Source organism: Martes martes (assembly GCF_963455335.1).
Source record: "Martes martes genome assembly, chromosome: 1".
Lineage (NCBI taxonomy): Eukaryota > Metazoa > Chordata > Mammalia > Carnivora > Mustelidae > Martes > Martes martes.
Window position 1 is genome coordinate 172,109,762 of NC_137888.1, and position 21,259 is coordinate 172,131,020.

The window sequence follows — 21,259 nt, forward strand, 5'->3', positions numbered from 1 at the left end:
TGTGCATTCTTGTAGTTCATTAAACTTCTTTAAGAGGATTATTCTGGATTCTTTGTCTGGCAATTCTTTTTTTAAGATCAGTTATTAGAGCTTTATTAGTTTCATTTGGTGATGTCATATTTACCTGGTTTTTCATGATCCTTGATGCCTCATGTTGGTAAAAGTGCGTTTGAGTAATTAGGATCCTCTTTTAGACTTCACAGATTTGCAGAGATGGATCTTTCCCAATCAGCACAGTTTGAGTTTTGGGGCCTGTCTGCTGGTAATGTTTTTGGGCAGGTGGGGCCTGCTATTATGGTCTGTTTGGGGGTTAGTTACCTGTTCAAATTCAGAGGTTGGGTATGGGCCATCATCTGAGAAGAGTTGGACAGGACTGCTGGCTTGGTTCCCTACTCAAGTGAGGCTAAAGGATGGGCTCTTTCAATTGTCTGATCAGCCTTTCTAGATGGTTGGGAAAGTGTATGATATTCAGTAGTAGTTGGGGCTCTGAATTAGTTTCTTTGCCCTGACAAGTTAGCAGGATGGGACCCAGGGCTTGTATGGCTCATTGTTTGAGAATCTGATTCAGGCAGGAGTGCGCACTGAATTCCCTAATCAGATGAGGGCACTGGTTTTACTCTGCAGATGGGGAAAGCCACAAGCTGTGCTCTCTGTTTAAGTGCCTCTGTAAGCAGGGGTGTTGGATGGACTATACAGTTTCCTATGTGCCCTGGTTAGATTCCCTGGTCAGACAGACTGGTGGGTGTATTGAGGGATGAGCCAGACTATGAACTTATTTTCTTGCCCAGGTGTAGGGGGAGAAGCAAGTAAAGCTCTTTGTTGTCTAACTCAAACTGACTCATGCCCCAGGTTTTCTGGCCGAACAGCTCCACTGGCTTTGCTGTGCAAACTATGGCCTCTTCCCATAAAGCTGCCCATCTTTCAGCTTTAGGACCACTGGACCACACAGCCTCCAAGTGACATGCTTGCTGGTCAGTTGGAGCTAGGATGTCCAAAGAGTGGGTAGAACTATCTCTCAGTTCCCTGAACTGTGTGGGGAAGGGAGGGAACATTCCAGGCAATTCTCAATTTCCCAAACAGGTCATCTTGTTGGGATAGGCCAGGAAATACCCTCAACCTTTGCTATGAATGAATCCTCCTGCCTATGCATCACATGGGAACCCTTCACACCTGCAACTAGCTTTGCTCTGTGGGTAGTCAGCTTTGCCTACCTGCCTCTCAGCTCAAGCACCCTGGGCCATACTGCTTCCAGGTGCTTTAGCCAGACCTTTGGTCAGACACTCTCCACAGGGGTTGTGGCCATGATTCAGCTTCTTGCCTGGGCAGGGGCAAACCAGGATCCAGGGCTGGCAAAACTCCTGTTTGGGGATCTGAAACAATCAAATCTGCACTCTGTTATGTTCTCAGATCAGATTGTACCACCAACCTGGCTCTGCAGATAAGCAAAGCCACTGGTTGGGAATATTATGTGGGCACTACAGGTATGAACTAGTTCTGTCAAGATCTATATGCTCATTGTTGCTGGCTGCTCTCCTGACTCCATCACAGTCAGATTTCTAGTGGTTGAGCCCTGCAGATTCCCCGGCCGTTTCCAAGGCTTGAGATCAGAGTAGTAGCTCCCACAAAGTGACCCACAATGCTAGGGGTGCTCGTTGTCCCCCTTGAGTTTTCTTTTCCCATCAAAGGTGCTGGGACTCAGGGAAGACTTCTCAGTGTGGTGCTATGCTGGGCTGGGGGAGAGGCAGTTGGGTGAGGGTGTAGCTGCTTCTCTTACACTTCTAATGTAGTCTGTCTCCGTCTCCATGATGCGGGGGGGGGGGTGCTTCAGCCTCACCTCCACATTCTAGGGTTCTCTCAGTAGTGTCTTGTTCTTAAAGAGTTGTTACTTTTTCTCGCAAGAGGAAGCAAAATCAGGAATGACCTCTGTCACCATCTTGGTGATATCACTCCCCACTGATGGTGTCTTTAATGAGAGAGCTAGATTTTTTTCTTTTTTCTTCTCCCCCGAGAAGAGAATATTTAAGTCCCAGGCCTTGGTTTTCCCTTGCTCCAAAGGAGAATTTAGAAGTCTTTGTTTTGGATGTTTCGATCTCCTATAGATGTAGAAAGCTGGGCTTTTCCACCTCCACTGGACTTCTCTGCTTTATCATCCTGTTACCCTGTTATATTAACCCCTCATTGCCAGGTCCAGGATCTAGGTAGAGTATTACCCTCAGCTGGCTCCAGGCTTTGCACATATGTGCTTAGAAATAATATTTCAACATGTTTTCTGATTATAAAAGTAATACATTATTATTGTGGAAAATTTGGGAAACAGAAACTAGAAGGTATAAATAAGAAAATAAAAGCCATCCTAAATCCCATCACTCAGAAATAACCACTGCTAATATTCTGTGTATTTTCTCATAATTGAGATCATAGTTTGCATGTAGCTTTTTCCATTGAACACTACATCATAAACACTTATTAAGCCTTGAAAACTTCTTTTTTTAAGATTTTAATTAATTAATTAATTTGAGAGAGAGAAAGAGAGAGAGTGCACAGGGGGAGGAGCAGAGGGAGAAGGAGAGAGAGAATCTCAAGCAGACTCTGCACTGAGTGTGGAGCCCAACTCAGGGCTTGATCTTATAACCCTGAGATCATGACCTGAGCTGAAATCAAGAGTCAGACATTTAACCAACTGAGCCACACAGGCATCCCTAAAATGCTTCTTAAGCATTGTTTTTTTTTTCTTAATTTTTAAAATTTTTTATAAACATATAATGTATTATTAGCCCCAGGGGTACAGGTCTGTGAATCGCCAGGTTTACACACTTCACAGCACTCACCATAGCACATACCCTCCCCAATGTCCATAACCCCACCACCTTCTCCCATTCCCCCCTCCCCCAGCAACCCTCAGTTTGTTTTGTGAGATTAAGAGACTCTTATGGTTTGTCTCCCCCCCCACCGATCCCATCTTGTTTCATTTATTCTTTTCCTACCCCCCAAACCCCCCAGGTTGCATCTCCACTCCCTCATATCAGGGAGATCATATGATAGTTGTCTTTCTCCAATTGACTTATTTCGCTAAGCATGATACCCTCTAGTTCCATCCACATCGTCGCAAATGGCAAGATTTCATTTCTTTTGATGGCTGCATTGTATTCCATTGTGTATATATACCACCTCTTCTTTATCCATTCACCTGTTGATGGACATCTAGGTTCTTTCTATAGTTTGGCTATTCTGGACATTGCTGCTATAAACATTCGGGTGCACGTGCCCCTTCGGATCACTACGTTTGTATCTTTAGGGTTAATACCCAGTAGTGCAATTGCTGGATCATAGGGTAGCTCTATTTTCAACTTTTTGAGGAACTTCCATGCTGTTTTCCAGAGTGGTTACACCAGCTTGCATTCCCACCAGCAGTGTAGGAGGGTTTCCCTTTCTCCACATCCTCACCAGCATCTGTCATTTCCTGACTTGTTAATTTTGGCCATTCTGACTGGTTTGAGGTGGTATTTAAGCATTGTTTTTAATGGGTACTTTACATGAAAGAAGATCCATAGTTTACATAATAAGTCTATTGTTATGTAGGTTGTTTTAAAACAGTGACTTTCCACATAAAATTTCTTCTACTCACTAGATTATTTTGTTAGGATAATTTCCTAGAAATAGAATTATAATGGAAAAGACTATGAGTATTTTTAAGACTCCTGATATGTAATATTTTTATAGAATTGTTATGGTGCCATATTCTCTGTTTAACCTCTGAGTCTCTTCTTCTCACACATTGCTGATAATGTGCAATATTTTCTGACACTGTGTAAATGACTGTGGCTACCCACTTTGGGCCATTGGTGCCAATCAGCCAGTCAATGAGGGCCTTTAACCTTGATTTAGACCCTTTTATAGAAAAAGAAGTGAAATTTGTTTCATAAAGGTTTATATCTAACTGGATAACAAAATTAGGGCATAACAAAATTAAAGCATAAAATTAACAAACAATTCAAGACAGAAACTCTATTACCTTCCTTTATAAGCCACGTCTTTCATTAGGAATCTGAGGTCTCTACAACATAGGGTCTCTGAGCTCTAAACTGAGCCTGAACCTGAAACTGCTCTGGGTTTCTGGAAAAGAATTTATTATCCTGTCTTCTCAGTGATGAATGGCATCTTGAGACACTCAACAGTTTCTAATCCCCACAGTCTTCTGGATAATGACAATAATGGTGATGATGCCTAACACTTAGCAATTTAACTTGTGCCAGGCAGAGTTAAACACTTGATGTGCAGTATCACATTTTATCTGCTCCAGACCTTTGTAAGTTGATAGTATTATTCATATTTTATGAGTGATTTTAAAAAATGGGGCTTAGAGTGATTAAGAGATTTCCCCCAAGGTCACACAATAGACAGGGACAGAGCTATTATAACAACCCAAGTCTGTCAGTCCATGGCCCATTATCTTGAACACAATGCCATATAGCCTCTTGTTCTGGAAGGGCCAAGAGGCTGAGCCACTGCTGGGAAATGTTGCCCAGTCAGACTCTCTAGCTGGTCTAGCTGCTCTTTGCAAAGGCAATTCTAGACAAAGGATTTTGCTATGTTTGTGGCCACAGTGTCAGGAGCTGCTCTCCTTAGTGTCTCTTGTCAGGAGTGTTACTGGTTGAGAGTGCTCCCAGGGGACTCGCCTATCAGAGCATTTCTCAGAGACACTTTAATGTCTGCTGGAGTCTGGTTTTCTGAGCTCTCAACTCCTGAACATTTAGCCTCACTTTTAGCATCACTTCTGGAAGGCATCTTACAGTTTTTGCACCTGCAATTCTGCATTAACTCACAACCCATGGCAGAAATGAAGGAAGCCACAAAAACCTCTGTATCAAGGCCTGAGTATCCACATCCTTGGCTAATGGTGAGCACTTGTCCTTCTCCAGGAAGCCCTTTTCAGAGTTGCAAAGTTGTAGAATATTAAAGATCAACCTCTCCTTTCAATATTAAAATCCACACCATGTGTAGACTTGACAAAAGCTCCCAATTCCTCTTCTAGTGCCCTCCTAGTGGGCTTGCAGCACATATGGAAAACCAGCCTTGGGAACATTTTCCCAAGCTAAAAAGGCAAATTCAACTCTTTTGCCCTCCTCCATGGAGGAGGTACTAGGTCTAAGCATTATAGGAACTCAAAGAAGATGCCAATAAAGGGTGCACTGACCAGAGAAGATTCCTTGGAATAGGTGAATCTAGAGTTGAATCTTCAAAATGGCTGGGATTAGAACAGCTGGGCTTGAATAGGGAGGACATTCTGAGAGAGAGAGAGGAACCTCATGCAAGATGTCAGCGTAGAAGAAAGTTGGGCCGACAGCAGGTCCATGCTATGTGCACAGAGATTTTTTTAACCTTCTCTTTTGTTGCTTATGCCCCACAGATGCTCTGTGTAATGTACTATTTACAAGGCCAATGCTAAGTGTCTCGGGATGTGACAGCTCTTACATTACTGCTTCTTCTAGGCAGATCTTGGCAGAAATTGCCTTGGAAGTAGCAGCCACCTTTGAATGTTTCTTTTGCGGGAAATCTAGCTAAATACCTACTCGGCATTTCCTAGTTGTTATTGAGGCAGGTGTTTTAGATTTTTCTTTCTTGTGATATTTTGGTTTGCTTGCAGATGTCAGAAATTCAAAATAGCTCAAATAGCAAGGGGGATGTATTGACTTGTATAACCTAAAGAAAAGCTCAACTTAGGTTTCAGGAATGGCTTGATTTAGGAACTCAAGTTTTCCTTGTTTTTATTTTGCAACGCTTCATCCCTCCATTTTGGCTAACCAGCTCAAACAGAGTCTGGCCATATTGATGTGCCTAGAAACTCCAAACATTCTTCCTTATAGGTCCAAACACAGGAAACAGAAAACTTTTTCTTATTGGTAAATTTGAAAAAGTATCCTGGGCCTGACTATCACTGGGCTGAATTGCATCACATGCCTAACTCAGGACCAAGTCCTGGGGCAAAGGAGGAGAGATGCTCTGTGGGGTCCACTCTGAGTCACATGCTCCCCTTTGAAAGGAAAGGTGGAGTACATCCACTCCAACCATATGGACTGAGTGGAGAGCTTGTATGCATCCCAAGAAGAAAACCTGGTTGATGTTAACAGAAAAGTGGCAATATAGGCTAAGTGGTAAAAAAAAAAAAAACAACCTATGATTACTGTAGTGAGTCTCTGAGTCTCCATGTATTAAGACCTGGTGTTTACTTTGGAAGACACTTTAGTATTGCCTAGATCCCCCAGCGAGCCATCTAGCCATCCACTCTATGATGGATGTGCCTGCTTCATGTGGCCACTGCAAGCATCCTGGAAGTCACAACCAGGATTGAAGAGTTACTTCAGTCTCACCGAGAGGATGTAATGGATGGTCTGGATGTGCTTTGTATCTGGTGAGAGGGGAAGGAGGATAAGTTTATAATCTGACCTTACTTTGTTGGAAGCGAGCAAGTAAAGCTGCATAACTCATTCTCTTGGAGGCATCTTTGTCAGAAGATAGTACAGTGGTTAAGACCATTGCCCTCCAGGGGCACCTGGGTGGCTCAGTCAGTTAAGCATCTGCCTTTGGCTCAGGTTATGATCCTGGGGTCCTGGGATTGAGCCCTGTGTCAGCTCCATGTTGCATTCCCTGCTCAGCAGGAAGTCTTCTCCCTCTGCCCCCTCTCTTTCCCTGCTATTGGTCTCTCTTAGATAAATAAGTAAAATCTTAAAAAAAAAAAGAGAGAGAGAGAGAGAGAGAAAAGAGAAAAGAACCTTGGCCTCTGAAGTCAGGCTGCCTGGGTTTGAACCGCCTTTTTTCAAAATCAATAGACCTCCATTTTCTTTCTCTACGAGGGGTGTCCTGAGGATTCATGAAATTATGCCTGTGAAATACTTGACACAGTGCCTAGCCTACAACCAAGTGTGTATAGAATACAAGTTAAATACTCTTTGCTATAGCAGGTGATGTCACAACAGCTGGTGCTCGGGAGGGCCTGTCTATCTAGAAGCATGCAAAGTCCAGGGCATATTTTCTTTTATTGGCTATGGAGCCCTTCTTTCCATCCCCGCTTTATTTCCTGAGGGGCCATCAAGCCTGAGTAGAATCTTTGTATATATTCTCTGACAACTAATGGCTTTCGGGAGTCATTGCCACACCTCTTTTCCCTTCCCACACCAGTCAGTCCCAGAGTCTTGCCTGTTCTATCTCTGAAATATTTCTTGAATCTGACCTCACTCTTCACTGCCCCTGCCCCAGCTCTAGTTCCCAAGCCCCTCTCTCCTGCCTGGTTACGTCAGGAATTTTTCTGACTTGGTTCCCTGTCTCACTTGTCTTTCTATCTGGTCTGCTCCTTTCCTTTGCTCCTTTCCCTTGCCTACACAATGATGTCCTAATTCCTCAGCGAGGCATTATTTAAACACCTTTTCAGTCTGATTCCAGCCTACCTTCCATCTGCAAGAATCTCCCCCACAAAACATCTATGACAGCCGTAGCTGCTGGTGTTCACTCTTCTCTAAACACTCCATGCCCCAGCACCCCTGCAGGCTTTTGCCCACACTGTTTTTGCTGGCTGTCTGCCTTTACCTCTTCTCTGCCTGGCTAACTTCTGCATATTTTTTAAAGTTCAGCTCTTCTCCGGGGGGTCCCTGCTCCTGTGCTTCCATAGCTAGATGTCCATGCTATTACTGTGCGTTTATCACATGATTTAACAATTGACTGTGTACTTATCTCTCTCTCTGTGTATCCCATCAATTCATGGAAGAAAAAAGAACATAATTCATGCATTTTTATATACCCAGAGCCTAGAAAAGTGTTCAAAAGCAGAGCTTATTTTCAGCAATGTGTATCTGTTCTTAGGTTGTAAATCAAGAAGGGTAAAAGACACTTCTATGCATTTCTCTTATTACAGCACCATTCTGAGTGCTTCTTCTGACTTTTTCTTCCCTTTTTTCAATACATGTTAAATTATATAGTAATAAGAAATACAGGAATCCATTCTTATCCTTGAAAATGTATATTAATCCCTTCTGCCAAGGTAACCACTGTTATTAAGTTGGTGGATATTCTTCAAGGCTTTTAAAAAATTATTTATTTATTTAAAATAACAGCTTTATTGAGATACAATCCACATACAATAAAATTCACTCCTTTAAAATGTACAGTTTGACAATTCTTAGCATTTTCACAGTTATGAAACCATCACCAGTATCTAATGTTAGAACATTTTAGTCATTAGCAGTCACTCCCCACTTTTTGCTCCCCGTCAGCCCTTAATAACCACTAATGTACTTTCTGTCTTGGTGAATTCGCCTATTCTGGATATTTCCTGTAAATGAAATCATACAAGAAGCATTTTATGTCTAACTTCTATGATTTAGGATACTGTTTTCCAGGCTCCTCCATTTGGCACCAGGTATCAGTTCTGCTTTCCTTTTAGGGCACAATAATATTCTAATTTTAGATAGAACATATTTTGTTTATCTGTCTATCAATGGAAAGAAATTTGGGTTGCTTCCACTTTCTGACTGTTAAGAATAATACTTTATGAACATCCCTGCACAAATTTTTGTGTAGACATATGTTTTTGGTTCCCTTGGGTATGTGCCTAGGAGTGCAACTGCTGGGTCATGTGGTGACTCTATGTTTAATGGGTTGAAGAACTGCTAAACTGTTTTCCATGGCAGCTGCACCATTTCAATTCCCACCAATTCAATTCCCGATGAATGAGGATTCCAATTTTTCTACATCTTTGTCACCACTTGTTCTTGTCTTTGCTTTTCACTATGTCATTGTAGTGAATGTGAAGTGTTATCTCATTGTGGTTTTGAGTTATGTTTCCATAATGACTAGTAATCTTGAGCATCTTTCATGTACTTGTTATCCATTTGTATATCTTCTTTGGAGAAATGTTTATTCAAATGCTTTGTCTATTTTTAAATTGGCTACTTGTCCTTTTATTGAGTTGTAAGCATTCTTAATATATTCTTTTCAGATATATGATTTATAAATATTTTCTTCACAACTTTTTTGCATACATTGAAATAAATATATATTTATTTTTGTGCTTGTATTTATATATGTAAAGATTTAAATAGGTTTCTCTTTTATACATATAGATTATATTGTTTGCGTTGTGTGTAACTATCTTTCCCAAACATTGTACATGTAAACCTACCTGATTATTTCAATTGCCAAATAGATATACATGTAACCATTCCCCTGATGATGGGCATTTTGGTGAGTCTCAATATTTTTACTGTTATGAACATTGTATAGTGAGCGTCCTTATAAGGGTCCCTTTCCACACATGTGTAATTATCTCTCTAGGATACCTTGAAGAGGAATCACTGAGTTTAAGATTATCTGTATTTTACATTTTGATACATATTATCAAAATGTCTATTGGAAAGGCTGCACAAACACACTTCACAGTAACAGTGTATGAGAATACCATTTCCTTGTATACTGGCCAATATTCATATTTAAGTGTTCTTGCCTGGTGGTGAGCAAAAATGGTACTTAACTATTGTTTTAACTTGCATGTTGTTTTGATATCATGATTTCCATAACTTCTATTAATTGGTGTTCAGAATAGAACCTGTCTCATTTAATTCTGTAGATTTCTTCTTCACATGGGAGCCCCTTCATGACATGGAAAAGAAATGATAGATGGACTGGAATAGTGTGGATTTATATTCTAGCTGTTATGTATAGTGAGGCCAGTTTGAGAAAAACATGGTTCTTCAAAGACTTTCCATTGTATTTAGAGCTGACCAGACTTTTAACCACAATCTACAGACTTTTAACTTCACAAAGATGTGGCATTTTATTTTAATAAAGCTATCAACAGTGCTCCCTTTTTGAGTGACTTTTCAAAAGCGTCTTTTGTCAGCAGAGAGCTTTTATTAGCCAATGTAACCTTGCTGTACTCCATGTTAGCAGAGAGAGAAAAGAAATGTCTTTGGGTACCGAATATGGAAAGTTGTGCAAAAATTCTCAAGGGGAAAGAAGTTGTTCAGCTTTTGAAGCTATGTTTGTCACTCTGTTGTATCTTAACTAAAAATAATGAAGTTTTCCAATGCTAATGTCCAGAAGGTAAAGGTTTATAGGATTATGCCTCCAAACAGACAGTTGGATGAAAAGAAATCACAGGAGATTAATATGGAGAGACCAGGTACAAGTGTGGGCGTGAGAGTTTGGATAGGCTCAACTATAAATGTCTGTGGTCTGAGCCCCTAAAAATAGGATGTTAGGCAAGAAAATCTAGGAGTAAGAGTAATAGCCATGGCCATGGAATGGGGCAGCTAACTAGTGAGAACTTAGTCTGATCCAGTACTGATAACTGAGCAGTGTCAATAAACTGTAGGGTGATGGGGAAGACATACATATTGTGGGTTCTGGGTACAATCAAGTGGGAAGTTAATGATATGATTCCAGTAATCAGTCTGTTGATGTAAGTGCTCATTCAGTAATCAGAGAGTGTGGACAGGGTCTTACACGGCTGTCAAGACACTGGAAAACAAATTGGGATTCTGGGACAGGTCCACTGCAGTATGGGAACTGAAGTGTTGTCAGGAAAAAGCCCTCTGACCTTGGTTAACATGGTAGGAATGGTGAAAGTTGCATCTCAAAGTGAATCTATACAAATCTTCAACTTAATGGCTTAATTTCAAAATCCATGAACAGACAAGGTGAGGCAACTACTACTTCTTCTGTTTTGTTAGGGACTGATTCACAAACTGAGGAGGGCACTTAACTGATACTGTACACTTAGGGCTCACAGCGAGGAGTCACTGGAGAAGGCAAGAAGGACATGCTGACAGCACTGTCCCTGAGTCCCCAGATACCACTACAAATTATCTCTCATCTTTGCTGGGAACTGGTAAGTAGTGGTGTTTGATGTCTATTAGACTCCAATTCAATTTTGAGGTCTGTAATTCAATGAGGATAGATATAAAAAGGGTTCCTTTTTTATCAAAAGGGTAATTACCTAGTTATCAGTGTGCTGGAAGGATGAGAGCTTATGGATTTTTCATAAAATCATAAGTTCATAAGGGGCTGGGTGAAGTCATTTCATTCTGTCTTCAAGTAGGGCTGAATTTAATTCACCCTTGATGGATGGGACACTGTTTAAGAAAGATCTCTAGAGAATAATAGTTGACAACCTTCAATATTTTAGCTATCCTCTATTGTGACATTCCTTTTATCTTGGTGAATATGTTTACATAGAATGGAAGCTCATAGTCTTTTGTGTCCTTTTTGGGTAGAAAGAACAGTGCTGTTAAGTGTCCCTCATTTTCATCAATTCAGAGAACAGGGTACCTGCCGTGTGCTGGTTGCAAGTGATACAAGGGTGAAGCAGTAGAAAAGACAGATTTGATTCTTGTTAATATTTAACTGAAAGACACATGATGGATAATACTCAATAAACAAATAAGTGATTACAAGTGGTAATAAGTGCTATAAAGGGAATAAAGTGCTGCTATAGAAAGGAGCAAAAGGAAGCTAAAGCCTAGTTTAGATGAGTGAACAGAGGCCTTAGAAGTAGAGACTTATAAGTGATGTTTACTACAAGCCCTGAGGTATAAAAGGGACTAGCATTTTAGCATGGAGAGAAGATTCCTCTTGACAAAGGGAGTAGAATCTGCAAAGGCCCTGAAGTAGAAAGACTGTGGTGTGTTTGAGAAATTTAAGAGGTCAGTATAGCTACAGCAGAGTGGTTGAGGGAGAGGCTGGCATGCAGTGAAGTTGGGGAAGGAACTAAGGGGCCAAATAATATCTGACCTTGTAAGCAATAATGAGGAATTTGGATTTGATTAAAACAGAACTTTTTAATAGATCACCTGGGTACTGTGTGGCAAATGAATTAGAAGAGGGAAAATCAGAATAGAGAGACCATTTAGGAGATAATCTGTTCGTGTTGGTGCCTTACACTGTGTAGGTGGCAGTGAAAATAGATGGAGACTTTTTTGAGATCTACTTAGGGGTCTCATTGATGGGTTGGCTGTAGTACAAAGGTAAAGGGAAGACATCAATTCAAGGCTGACATCTTGGATTCTGGATGGAGGAACTGGTAAGATGGTAGTTTCATCTAGTAGTTGGAAAACAATTCAGGAGTAGATTTGTAGAGGCAAGGATGGGAATTAAAAGTTTGCATTTGTACATGTTAAGCTTGAGATACCTGTGAAACACACAAATAAGACTGTTAATTCTAAGTCTGAAGATCAGAGAAGTTGACACTGGAGAAATAAATTTGGATATTAGTCTGATAATAAAAGCTATGGGAAGAGAATAAGAAACCAAATTGATGGCCACTACTCAATAGCCAATAGGACTTTTAACCCAGTTGAAATTTTTGGGTTGAAAAGTGAATTCCCAACTGCAATGTAGTGGATGTGTTTGTAGCAAATGAAGTTTCAGAGCATTGTTTAAGGATCTCAGGGTGGTATCTATTCTATATATCTTTTTCTTTACAAATTAACACTGTCAAATTATTCATGTTGGAATGATGTTTTAACAAAGTGCCTTTACTGTTCCATCATGATGCCTTTTGGTATTTATTTATTTATTTATTTGGTTTTTGGTGAGATGATTCTCTATTGTTTTTGCTTTTGTCTCACAATGTACCACCTGAACCTACCAAGAAAGTTGGAAAAAACTGAAAAAAAAAAAAAAAGAGTTCATGCTGAAAAACAAACATTATTGGTTAGTGGAAAATAATAGGTAAAGTAACAATTAGATGTCACATGATAGACTTTCTTTTTTACTCCCCAAATGCTCTGAACATGGCATTGGGTCATCTCAGCAAAGAAGGAATACAATTACAGTGATGACAAGCTTCCTGTCATGTAAAGCCTTGTCAGCAATTTATTTCTTCTACATGTCACTATTTTCAGGATTCAGAACTCTAGTCATGACTGATAGGGTTATTAGAGAAAGGAGAGGTTAAATTAAGTGAAAACAGTTATTACTTGTTACATCTGGGTGATTTGGCTAAATTAATAGTAGTGTTAAGTGCATAATACAGAAAGTGTTGTAAAAAGGTGTGAGCCAGTAACATAATTGTCCTTAAATGAAACGGGACATTACCAATCTAATTTTGTATTTTTTTTCCTCATGACTTTTGGGCTCTACCTGGAAACCCTTTCAAATTCTCCAAAATACACCAGCTTGGGTCATTCTCAATATTTGTGTTTATATGAGACAAACATTTCCAAACTGTATTATGTGAGTTTGGCTGTATTATTTACCTTTCCCCTTTCCCACCTGTATTGAGTTGAATGTAGCCATCCATAAAAAGATATATGCAAGACCTAACTCTAGTACCTGTGGATAAGACCATAAGAAGAGTGAGGCAGAGATTGGAGTGATTTGCCTATAACCCCAGGGACACAATGATTGTAGCAGTCACCACAAGCTAGGAGAGAGTTATGGAAAAGATGCTGCCTCAGAGCTTCTAGAAGCTTGCTCACACCTGGATTTAGATTCTTGGTCTCCAAAATTGTAAGATAATACCTTTCCATTATTTTGAGCCACCTATTTGTGGTAATTTGCTACAATAGCTCTAGGAAGCTAATATACCACCTTCTATTAGGCATTTTGTAGGTCACAGCATGATGGAATAGAAAGGTATTGGATTTAGAATTAGGAAACATAGTTTCTAAGCTTAAGGCTGCTATTGGTAGCTGTGTAACCTTGGGTGTGTCACAACCTCTCTCTGAACCATAGAATGAAGACTTGGAAATCCCTTTCAAGTCCTTCTAGGTCTACTCTTATTATCCTACTTAAAAAAACAAACTGGAAAACTGTACAAAACATAAAATAATGCTTTTTGGAGAGTGGACAACAGGCAGCATAGGTGTATGTTGACTGAGAAAAGAGAGAGAGAAAAAAAAAATGATGAGCCTTAAGATTATTCCTGCTTGGGACGCCTGGGTGGCTCAGTGGGTTAAAGCCTCTGCCTTTAGCTCAGGTCATGGTCCCGGGGTCCTGGGATCGAGTCCTGCATTGGGCTCTCTGCTCAGCAGGGAGCCTGCTTCCTCCTCTCTCTGCCTGCCTCTCTGCCTATTGTGATCTCTGTCTGTCAAATAAATAAATAAAAATCTTAAAAAAAAGAAAAAAAGATTATTCCAGCTTTTGCTTCCAGGCACTTTATGCCCTGTATCTCAGAGATGGGGAGTCAAAACAAAGCCCAGTGGTATTGCTTAGTTGAAAAGAAAAATGTTGGAATTTTTGTAGGACAGGGAACTGGAATTTGTGGTACAGAGTGCCAGAGAGGAGAGAATTATGCAGAAAGACAGCTCCAAAAATCTGCATAGTATTCCCCTTGAATCATTGCTGGATACTAAGATGTAAACGCTTATGGTGAAATTTCACAGTGATGGACAATGGAGTGACTGGGTAGTGGTGAGCTACATGGTTTCCTGATCTCACACAGCCTGGAAGCTGTTTTAGTTCCAACCAGTCACATTGGAGAGACTTCATTGAATACCCAGCATATCATTAAAGACACCACAAGAGTTATGTCTTAGTAGTAGGACTAAACTAACTTTAAATAAAGAGTATTCTTGACCTACCTTAACAGAACAGAAGAATAAATGTTGAAAAGATCAGGTCCATTTGCAAGCAATGTTAACTGCCTACCAAAAGAAACTTCAACACTCTTCAAAGAAATGCATCAAAATCCAGACACTCAATAATATAAAATTTTTAAAGTCCATTATCTAAGAAAAAATTATTAGACATTTTAAATAGCAGGAAATTGTGACTCATAATCATTAGGTAGAATCAGATCTAGGAATGTTAGAAACAATGGAATGAGCAGACAAAGATTTTAAAATAGCTCTAGTAAATGTCCTCAGATTTAAATGAAAATGTGAATGTAGTAAAAGGATAAATGGAAGATATTTAAGAAGTATCAGATGGAACTTCTTTTTTTTTTTTTTTTGGCCGGAATTGAAGCTTTTTATTATGGGATATACATACCACTGTTAGTGTTGGAACACTTTTACATCATGTGAGTCTCTATTATGGAATCTGTGTAGTTCTATACTGTCATGAAGACATTTATACAAAGTGACATTTTGGGATTTGCTTGACCCCATAAGCTAGGTATCAGTGAAGACTGGCATACACACATCATCAGTAAGTATGTTGACATGTCAGTGTTAGGGTCTTCTGTTATTCTAGTTGTGCTTCCTTTGGCAGACGGCTGTTATGTTTGACTTTAGTACCATACTGCGGGTGCCAGAGAACTTGCATTTGCCAAGGAATAATCTCCTGAGATGCAATGTCATGAAGTAGAATGGTGTAGTCTAACTCAATGAAATCATCATTTCTTTGCACTTGCTTGACAGTTTGAATTTTTACCATTTTATACCATGTGTTTTCGGTAGAATTCTGCCATATTATATAACCACAAGCAACCCAGGCTAAGTGTTGAACTGGCTTCATTTCTGGAGATACATTTCCAAAACTGTCTGGAATATTTTGTGCTTCAAGTGGTTCTTTCATGGACTTGAGTCTTTGATAAAATGTGTTATCTTCTTTATCTGGGTTCTTTCCAATTTCTCCTTCAAATGTGAAGTTGACTTCTGGTGCAGTATCTTGTCCCATTAGAGGATAAAGTACTTCTGCTGTACAGTTCAGTGTAACTTGTTTTTGGATAATTTCTTCCACAGAAAATTTAAGGCAATACTTGTGTCCTTTTCCCGGAATATCCTCCATGCTGGCTTGTTTGATAGTCTGCACCAGAAACACCTTGTGGGGGGTCCCCTGCTGGTAGTTGATGCAGTTCTCCGCCACCGAGGCTGCCCTGGAGGCTGGGAAATGGGTCGGGGGGATTTCCATTCTTGGTGGGAGCTGATGGCTGCTCAAGTTGCAGGGACCAAACGTTCCCAGCGCACCGCTGGTTCAGCCTTCTGCCGGGTAGCTGCCCAGATGGAACTTCTAAAATATAGAAATGCCATTTCAGAAAGGAAAAATTAACAGCAAGTGAATCACACTCTTCACCCCCCACCCCTGAAAAAGTGATCATAGAACTTGAAGACACAGCAGTAGAAACTATTAAACTGAAGTACAGAGAGAAAAAAAAAAAGTTTTAAATGTAATTAACAGACAATAAATGAGCTTCTGGGACCACAGGAAGTTTAACATATATAATTGGAGTTCCAGAAAGAAAGGATGGGACAGGTACATAAAAAAAAAATAGTAATAGGTGAAAAATCTCCAAAGTTAAAGAATATCTTTCAGTCTTCTGATCTAAGTAGTTCAATGAGTCCCAAGCAGAATAAACAGAAAGAAAACTACACCAAAGTATATCATAATGAAATTATTGAAAACCTGTGATTAAAAAAAGTCTTAAGAACAGCTAAAGAGAGGTCACATTACCCACAGAGGAACAGAATAAGAGTAATCACTGATTTCTTGTTAGAAATAAGGCAATACAAAAGAAAATAGAATGGCATCTTCAAAATGCTGGGCAGAAAAAAAACACTTAGAATTCTATGACCAGTGGAAAATATCCTTCAAAAATAAATGTGAAATAAAGAAATTTTCAGATAAACAAAAGCTGAGAGAATTCATTGCCAGCATATTTGATAAAAGAAGTTTCAGAATGTAGGAAAATGATACCAGATAGAACCTTGGATCTACAAAACAGATTAAGGGCTCAGGATATGGTAAATATGTGGGAAAATATAAATACAAATAATTTCTTTCCTCATGTATACATATATTTCTTTGAAGAATAATTTTTTTAAAGATTTTATTTATTTATTTGACAGACAGAGATCACAAGTAGGCAAAGAAGCAGGCGGAGAGAGAGGGAGAAACAGGCTCCCCGTCGAGCAGAGAGCCCGATGCGGTGCTCGATCCCAGGACCCTAGGATCATGACCTGAGCTGAAGGCAGAGGCTTAACCCACTGAGCCACCCAGTGCCCCAAGAATAATTTTCTTTATAGCAAAAGTAATGTAGAATTTATAACATATGTAAGAATAAAATATGAAAATAGCAGAATGGATAGGAAGGAGAAATGTAAGCATTCTGTTGAATGGTCTTCCATCGTATGTGAAGTGGTTTAATATTATTTGAAGGTAGACTGATAAAATGAAGATGCGTATTTTAATTCTAAAGCACCAAAGTTTTACTGTAATAGTCTCCTAACTAAATCTTCTCTCCTGAATTTTGTAACTAAATTAAATCATATCACATCTCAGGTTAAAACTCTCCAAAGACTTTCCATGTTAGAGTAAAAGCTGAAGTTTTATAAATCTATGCTTAATCTAATCCAAGTCTGCTTCTCTGATCACATCTCCAACCTCTGTGCCTCTCACTCACTCTTCTATAGCCATGCTGGTCTCCTTGTTATTTTTTGAACTTGACTGGCAAGGTCTCTCCTTAGGGTTTTTACACTTATTGTGTCCTTTGCCTCTAACACTCTTCATCCCAAATATCTTTTTTTCAAATCTCTTTTTAGGCTTTACCTGCTCACTGGTATCTTCCCTGAACACTGATTTATAATTGTAAACCTGGGGTGCCTGGGTGATTCAGTTGGTTAAGCCTCCAACTCTTGGTTTTGGCTCAGGTCGTGATCTCATAGGTTGTGAGAATCAAGCCAGGCATTGGACTCCCTGCTCAGTGCAGAGTCTGCTTGAGATTCTCTCCCTCTGCCCCTACCCCCATATGTGCTCTCTCTCTCTTTCTCTCTCTCTCTCTCTCTCAAATAAATAAATAGATCTTTTAAAAAATAAAATAAAATTGTTAACCTACCATTTGCTTTCCTGACACTCCTTGTACCTCTTCCTTTGAGTACCTGGTAGTACTTCTATTTTCTTTGTAGTGTTTTCCTTGGCTTAATTGTCCTTGTAGTACTTATTATTTTCTAAGGCATTACAAACTTTCTTATTTATTTTATTTATTTTAAGTCTCTCTCCACAGAGTCCATTACAACATAACCTTTACTTGAACAGGTTTCCTGTTTTTCTCTTTCTCCTCTATTTTCTTTTTGTTCACTGATGAATCCACAGGACCTAGAATATTGTCTAATACATAGTAACTACTCAATAAATATTTGGTCGAATGACAGGATCTGCAACCAAAAGCTTGGAAACTCCAGGAAGAGTACCCAAATTCCTTTTTGTTTTGTTTTGTTATAGCTGCCCCTGTGTATTGGAACCTGTATCTAGTGTATAACACAAGGCACTTTTCCTGCCCTCTTCAACAATTTCCCAACCATCTCCCTGTCCTCGTTTGCCTTAAGGCTGCAAGGGATTGGAAAGATGTTCCTTATCACAAAAAGAGAGACTTGAGAGCCCCACTCTAGGCTTTTTTATTTGCCCTGACAAATATGACAATCTGTTTTTATCTTTAAAGCATTTGTGTGTCTGAGAAGGCTGGTTTTTCTGTATTTCAAAGGGAATTTGTGGTCTTTTTTGGGTTTTGATTTCTATCTTGTGGAAAAGTCGGCGCCTGCAGCTCTGTTGCACTCAAGGCTTGAAATCTTTCATCCCTGACAGTAGGAGGATAAAAGGGGGCTCATCATGGTCTACCAAGAAGACTTTAGCTTCACGTACCTCTGGATGTAAGCAAAGGCCAAAAACAGACTGACCACAAGACTCTTGCTGTTTCCTGGAACCAGGGTTGAGGAAAAGAGAGTCCAGTTTGCCCCACACTAATTTATTTTTCAGACATAGCATTTTGAAGGGCCTGGCAGTTTCCAGAGAGAATCTGTTTCCCAGTCTGCCTCTTTGCCTCATGATTGGAGCTCTGGTAGGAAAGCTTAGAGCGCTTTGAACATAGCCTCAGCCTTTAGCAGTCAAGTTCCTTGGTATCTAGGACACTGAAAGAGAAGGGCAACACAAGACAAATGGGCAGATGTTTAATGGTCGAAGGTGTAGTTTGTGTGTACAGCCTACTTCACTACTAATGATTAAATACCTTTTAGGTAATGTTTTTGCACCGTATCTGAAGGTTAAGAGATTAGGAGGCTGTTTGCTATTTTAAGCTGGCTTTATCTTTACATGCAGCCAGACAGGTGAATAGTGGTAGTTTTCATTAGTACATTTAATTTTCTTTTGAGTTGATTATAAAAATAGCAGTGCTTCTCCCTTCCCCTAACATATTCAGTGCAGCTAATGCATAAGATTCATTTCTTTAGTATTAATGAATAAGACTTCTGGGCTCAGGACTTCTGAGCATCTGCTGAGGGTTCGATGTATTAGCTATTGTGCCAACAGATAGCAAACTAAATTTTATCCTCCCTTTCTTGACTCTTTCCCTAGATTTGAGCTCATTTTGTGGCATTCTGAGGGATAACATGTTGTGAAATAGAAATTAGAAAGACAGGGTGAGACAAAGCCTGTCTTGCTATATGGTCAGGAAGGGGATCCAAGTGACTTTGTCAGGACTTATCTCTTCCTTACTTTTATTTTTCTCTGTGGACCTCTTATTTTCCTATACATGTGAAAGAGAGATAAATCCTGATAACCTTACTTGGGTTCCTGGATCCAGCCATGCCTGAAGCCATAATAGCCTTTAACTTTGAAGTTATGTGAGCCAATGAATTCCCTTTTTTTATTCAAGTTAATAGAAATTGAATTTAATTTCTCTTGGTTGCAACCAAAAGAGTTTTGAATAAAAAAACAATTAAAGCAAGAAAGGCAAATTAAGTTATCTGAAACTTTTGTAAATTGTTTGGACAATTACTCTCTTAGGATAAAAGCATCTCTAATCTTAAAAATATGACCCTGGTTAGAATAAAGGAGATGTATGATAACTTAACCCCAGTCGCCAACATGATCGTATCCCTTACCTAATTGAAACCCTTCTTCCTCGGACCCAGTCTTTCTTCTTATAGCAGGGAAGAGGTGCTAGCAGTATTTGATTCAAATCCTTTTGTCTCAGTGACTCAGATTCTAAGCCCTTTCTCCCTTAGCTCTAAATCTAAAAATCCTTAGATGGTAGACTCTGACTCAGTTGCATCACATGTCCAGTTTTGAGGCAAGGGAGGCAGAGTAATATGATCTTTAGTCCTATTAGAATCAAACATTTAAATCTGGTGAGACATTGTTTAGTTAAATTTAGGTAGTGATTTTTATTTTTTTTCTTTTATCGTTTGCTTACCTGTGCATAAAATACCCTTGTAAAAAAAAGGGAGCATTTTCACTGAATGAATGAGATGGTCATGTGAGTAAGTGTTGACCCCGATGCCAAAATTTAGTAAATTTATCTCCATATTATCATTTGCATGTTGCAGTCTCTTGGGGTGGATAGAGCTAGAGTCATCTCACCTGTTCATTTAAGAGAACTGAAGCTCAGGGTAGATTAGGAAGTTAGTCAGTACTTTTAAGGAGAACCAAGCAGAAGAGCAAAAGTAATTTAATGTATACTCTTTTTATGTCTACTTTTTTGGGGAAAGGGGTTAACATTTTATGGGTAAGAATAAAGTATTAAAATATAAATACTGGAGTGCCTAAGTGGCTCAGTTTGTTAACTGTCTGATTCTTGGCTTTGGCTCAGGTTATGATCTCATGGGTTATGGGATAGAGCACTGTGTTAAGCTCCCCACCCAGCAGAGTCCTGCTTGAAGATTCTTTCGCTCTGCCCTTCCCCCAACTCTTGTGCTCACTCAAACTCTTTCTTTCTTTAAAATAAATACATTAATCTTTAAATAAAACAAAATAAAATATAAATATTAAAAACAATGCATTGTCCATAATTTGTAGTGTGTTACCAACGGCAAAATTTAAAAATATAAATTAGGCTTCTCCTACTTTTTTCTTCTACTTTCCTTAACTTTTCTAAATTCCACTTTACTCCTTGTGGAATGAGCAAGAGTCAATAGACCAAAAGCATTTATTCAGCCCTTCTTTCTTTCTTTATTTTTTTAAAAAGATTTATTTATTTATTTATTTGACAGAGAGAGAGATCACAAGTAGGCAGAGAGGCAGGCAGAGAGAGAGGGGGAAGCAGGCTCCCAGCAGAGCAGAGAGCCCGATGCAGGGCTCGATCCCGGGACCCTGAGATCGTGACCTGAGCCGAAGGCAGAGGCTTTAACCCACTGAGCCACCCAGGCACCCCCAGCCCTTCTTTAGATTAAAAAGTTCTTGGGGCACCTGAGTGGCTCAGTGGGTTAAAGCCTCTGCCTTCGGCTCAGGTCATGATCTCAGGGTCCTGCGATCAAGCCCCACATCTGGCTCTCTGCTCAGCGGGAAGCCTGCTTCCCCCTCTTTCTCTCTGCCTGCTTCTCTGCCTACTTGTGAT

General features: G+C 39.6%; 1 protein-coding gene and 1 pseudogene across 2 annotated transcripts in view; both read right to left on the reverse strand.

Annotated features, from left to right (window-relative positions):
• LOC308348362 (small ribosomal subunit protein uS2B-like) overlaps nt 1-6,534 on the reverse strand; it is a 28,423-nt pseudogene extending 21,889 nt beyond the window's left edge. The window contains exons 1-4 of the transcript in view: nt 6,450-6,534; nt 4,677-4,925; nt 3,773-3,888; nt 1,244-1,370 (exon numbers count right to left, since the gene is read on the reverse strand). The product of the transcript in view is annotated as a small ribosomal subunit protein uS2B-like (transcript). The remainder of the gene's footprint in view (nt 1-1,243; nt 1,371-3,772; nt 3,889-4,676; nt 4,926-6,449) is intronic.
• An 8,643-nt stretch (nt 6,535-15,177) lies between these two features.
• LOC308351887 (latexin) lies at nt 15,178-15,846 on the reverse strand (the record flags this gene model as incomplete). Its single annotated transcript, XM_080817851.1, has 1 exon — nt 15,178-15,846. The coding sequence occupies one exon, from the start codon at nt 15,844-15,846 to the stop codon at nt 15,178-15,180; it is 669 nt and encodes a 222-aa protein (XP_080673977.1).
• Nucleotides 15,847-21,259: the final 5,413 nt, after the last annotated feature.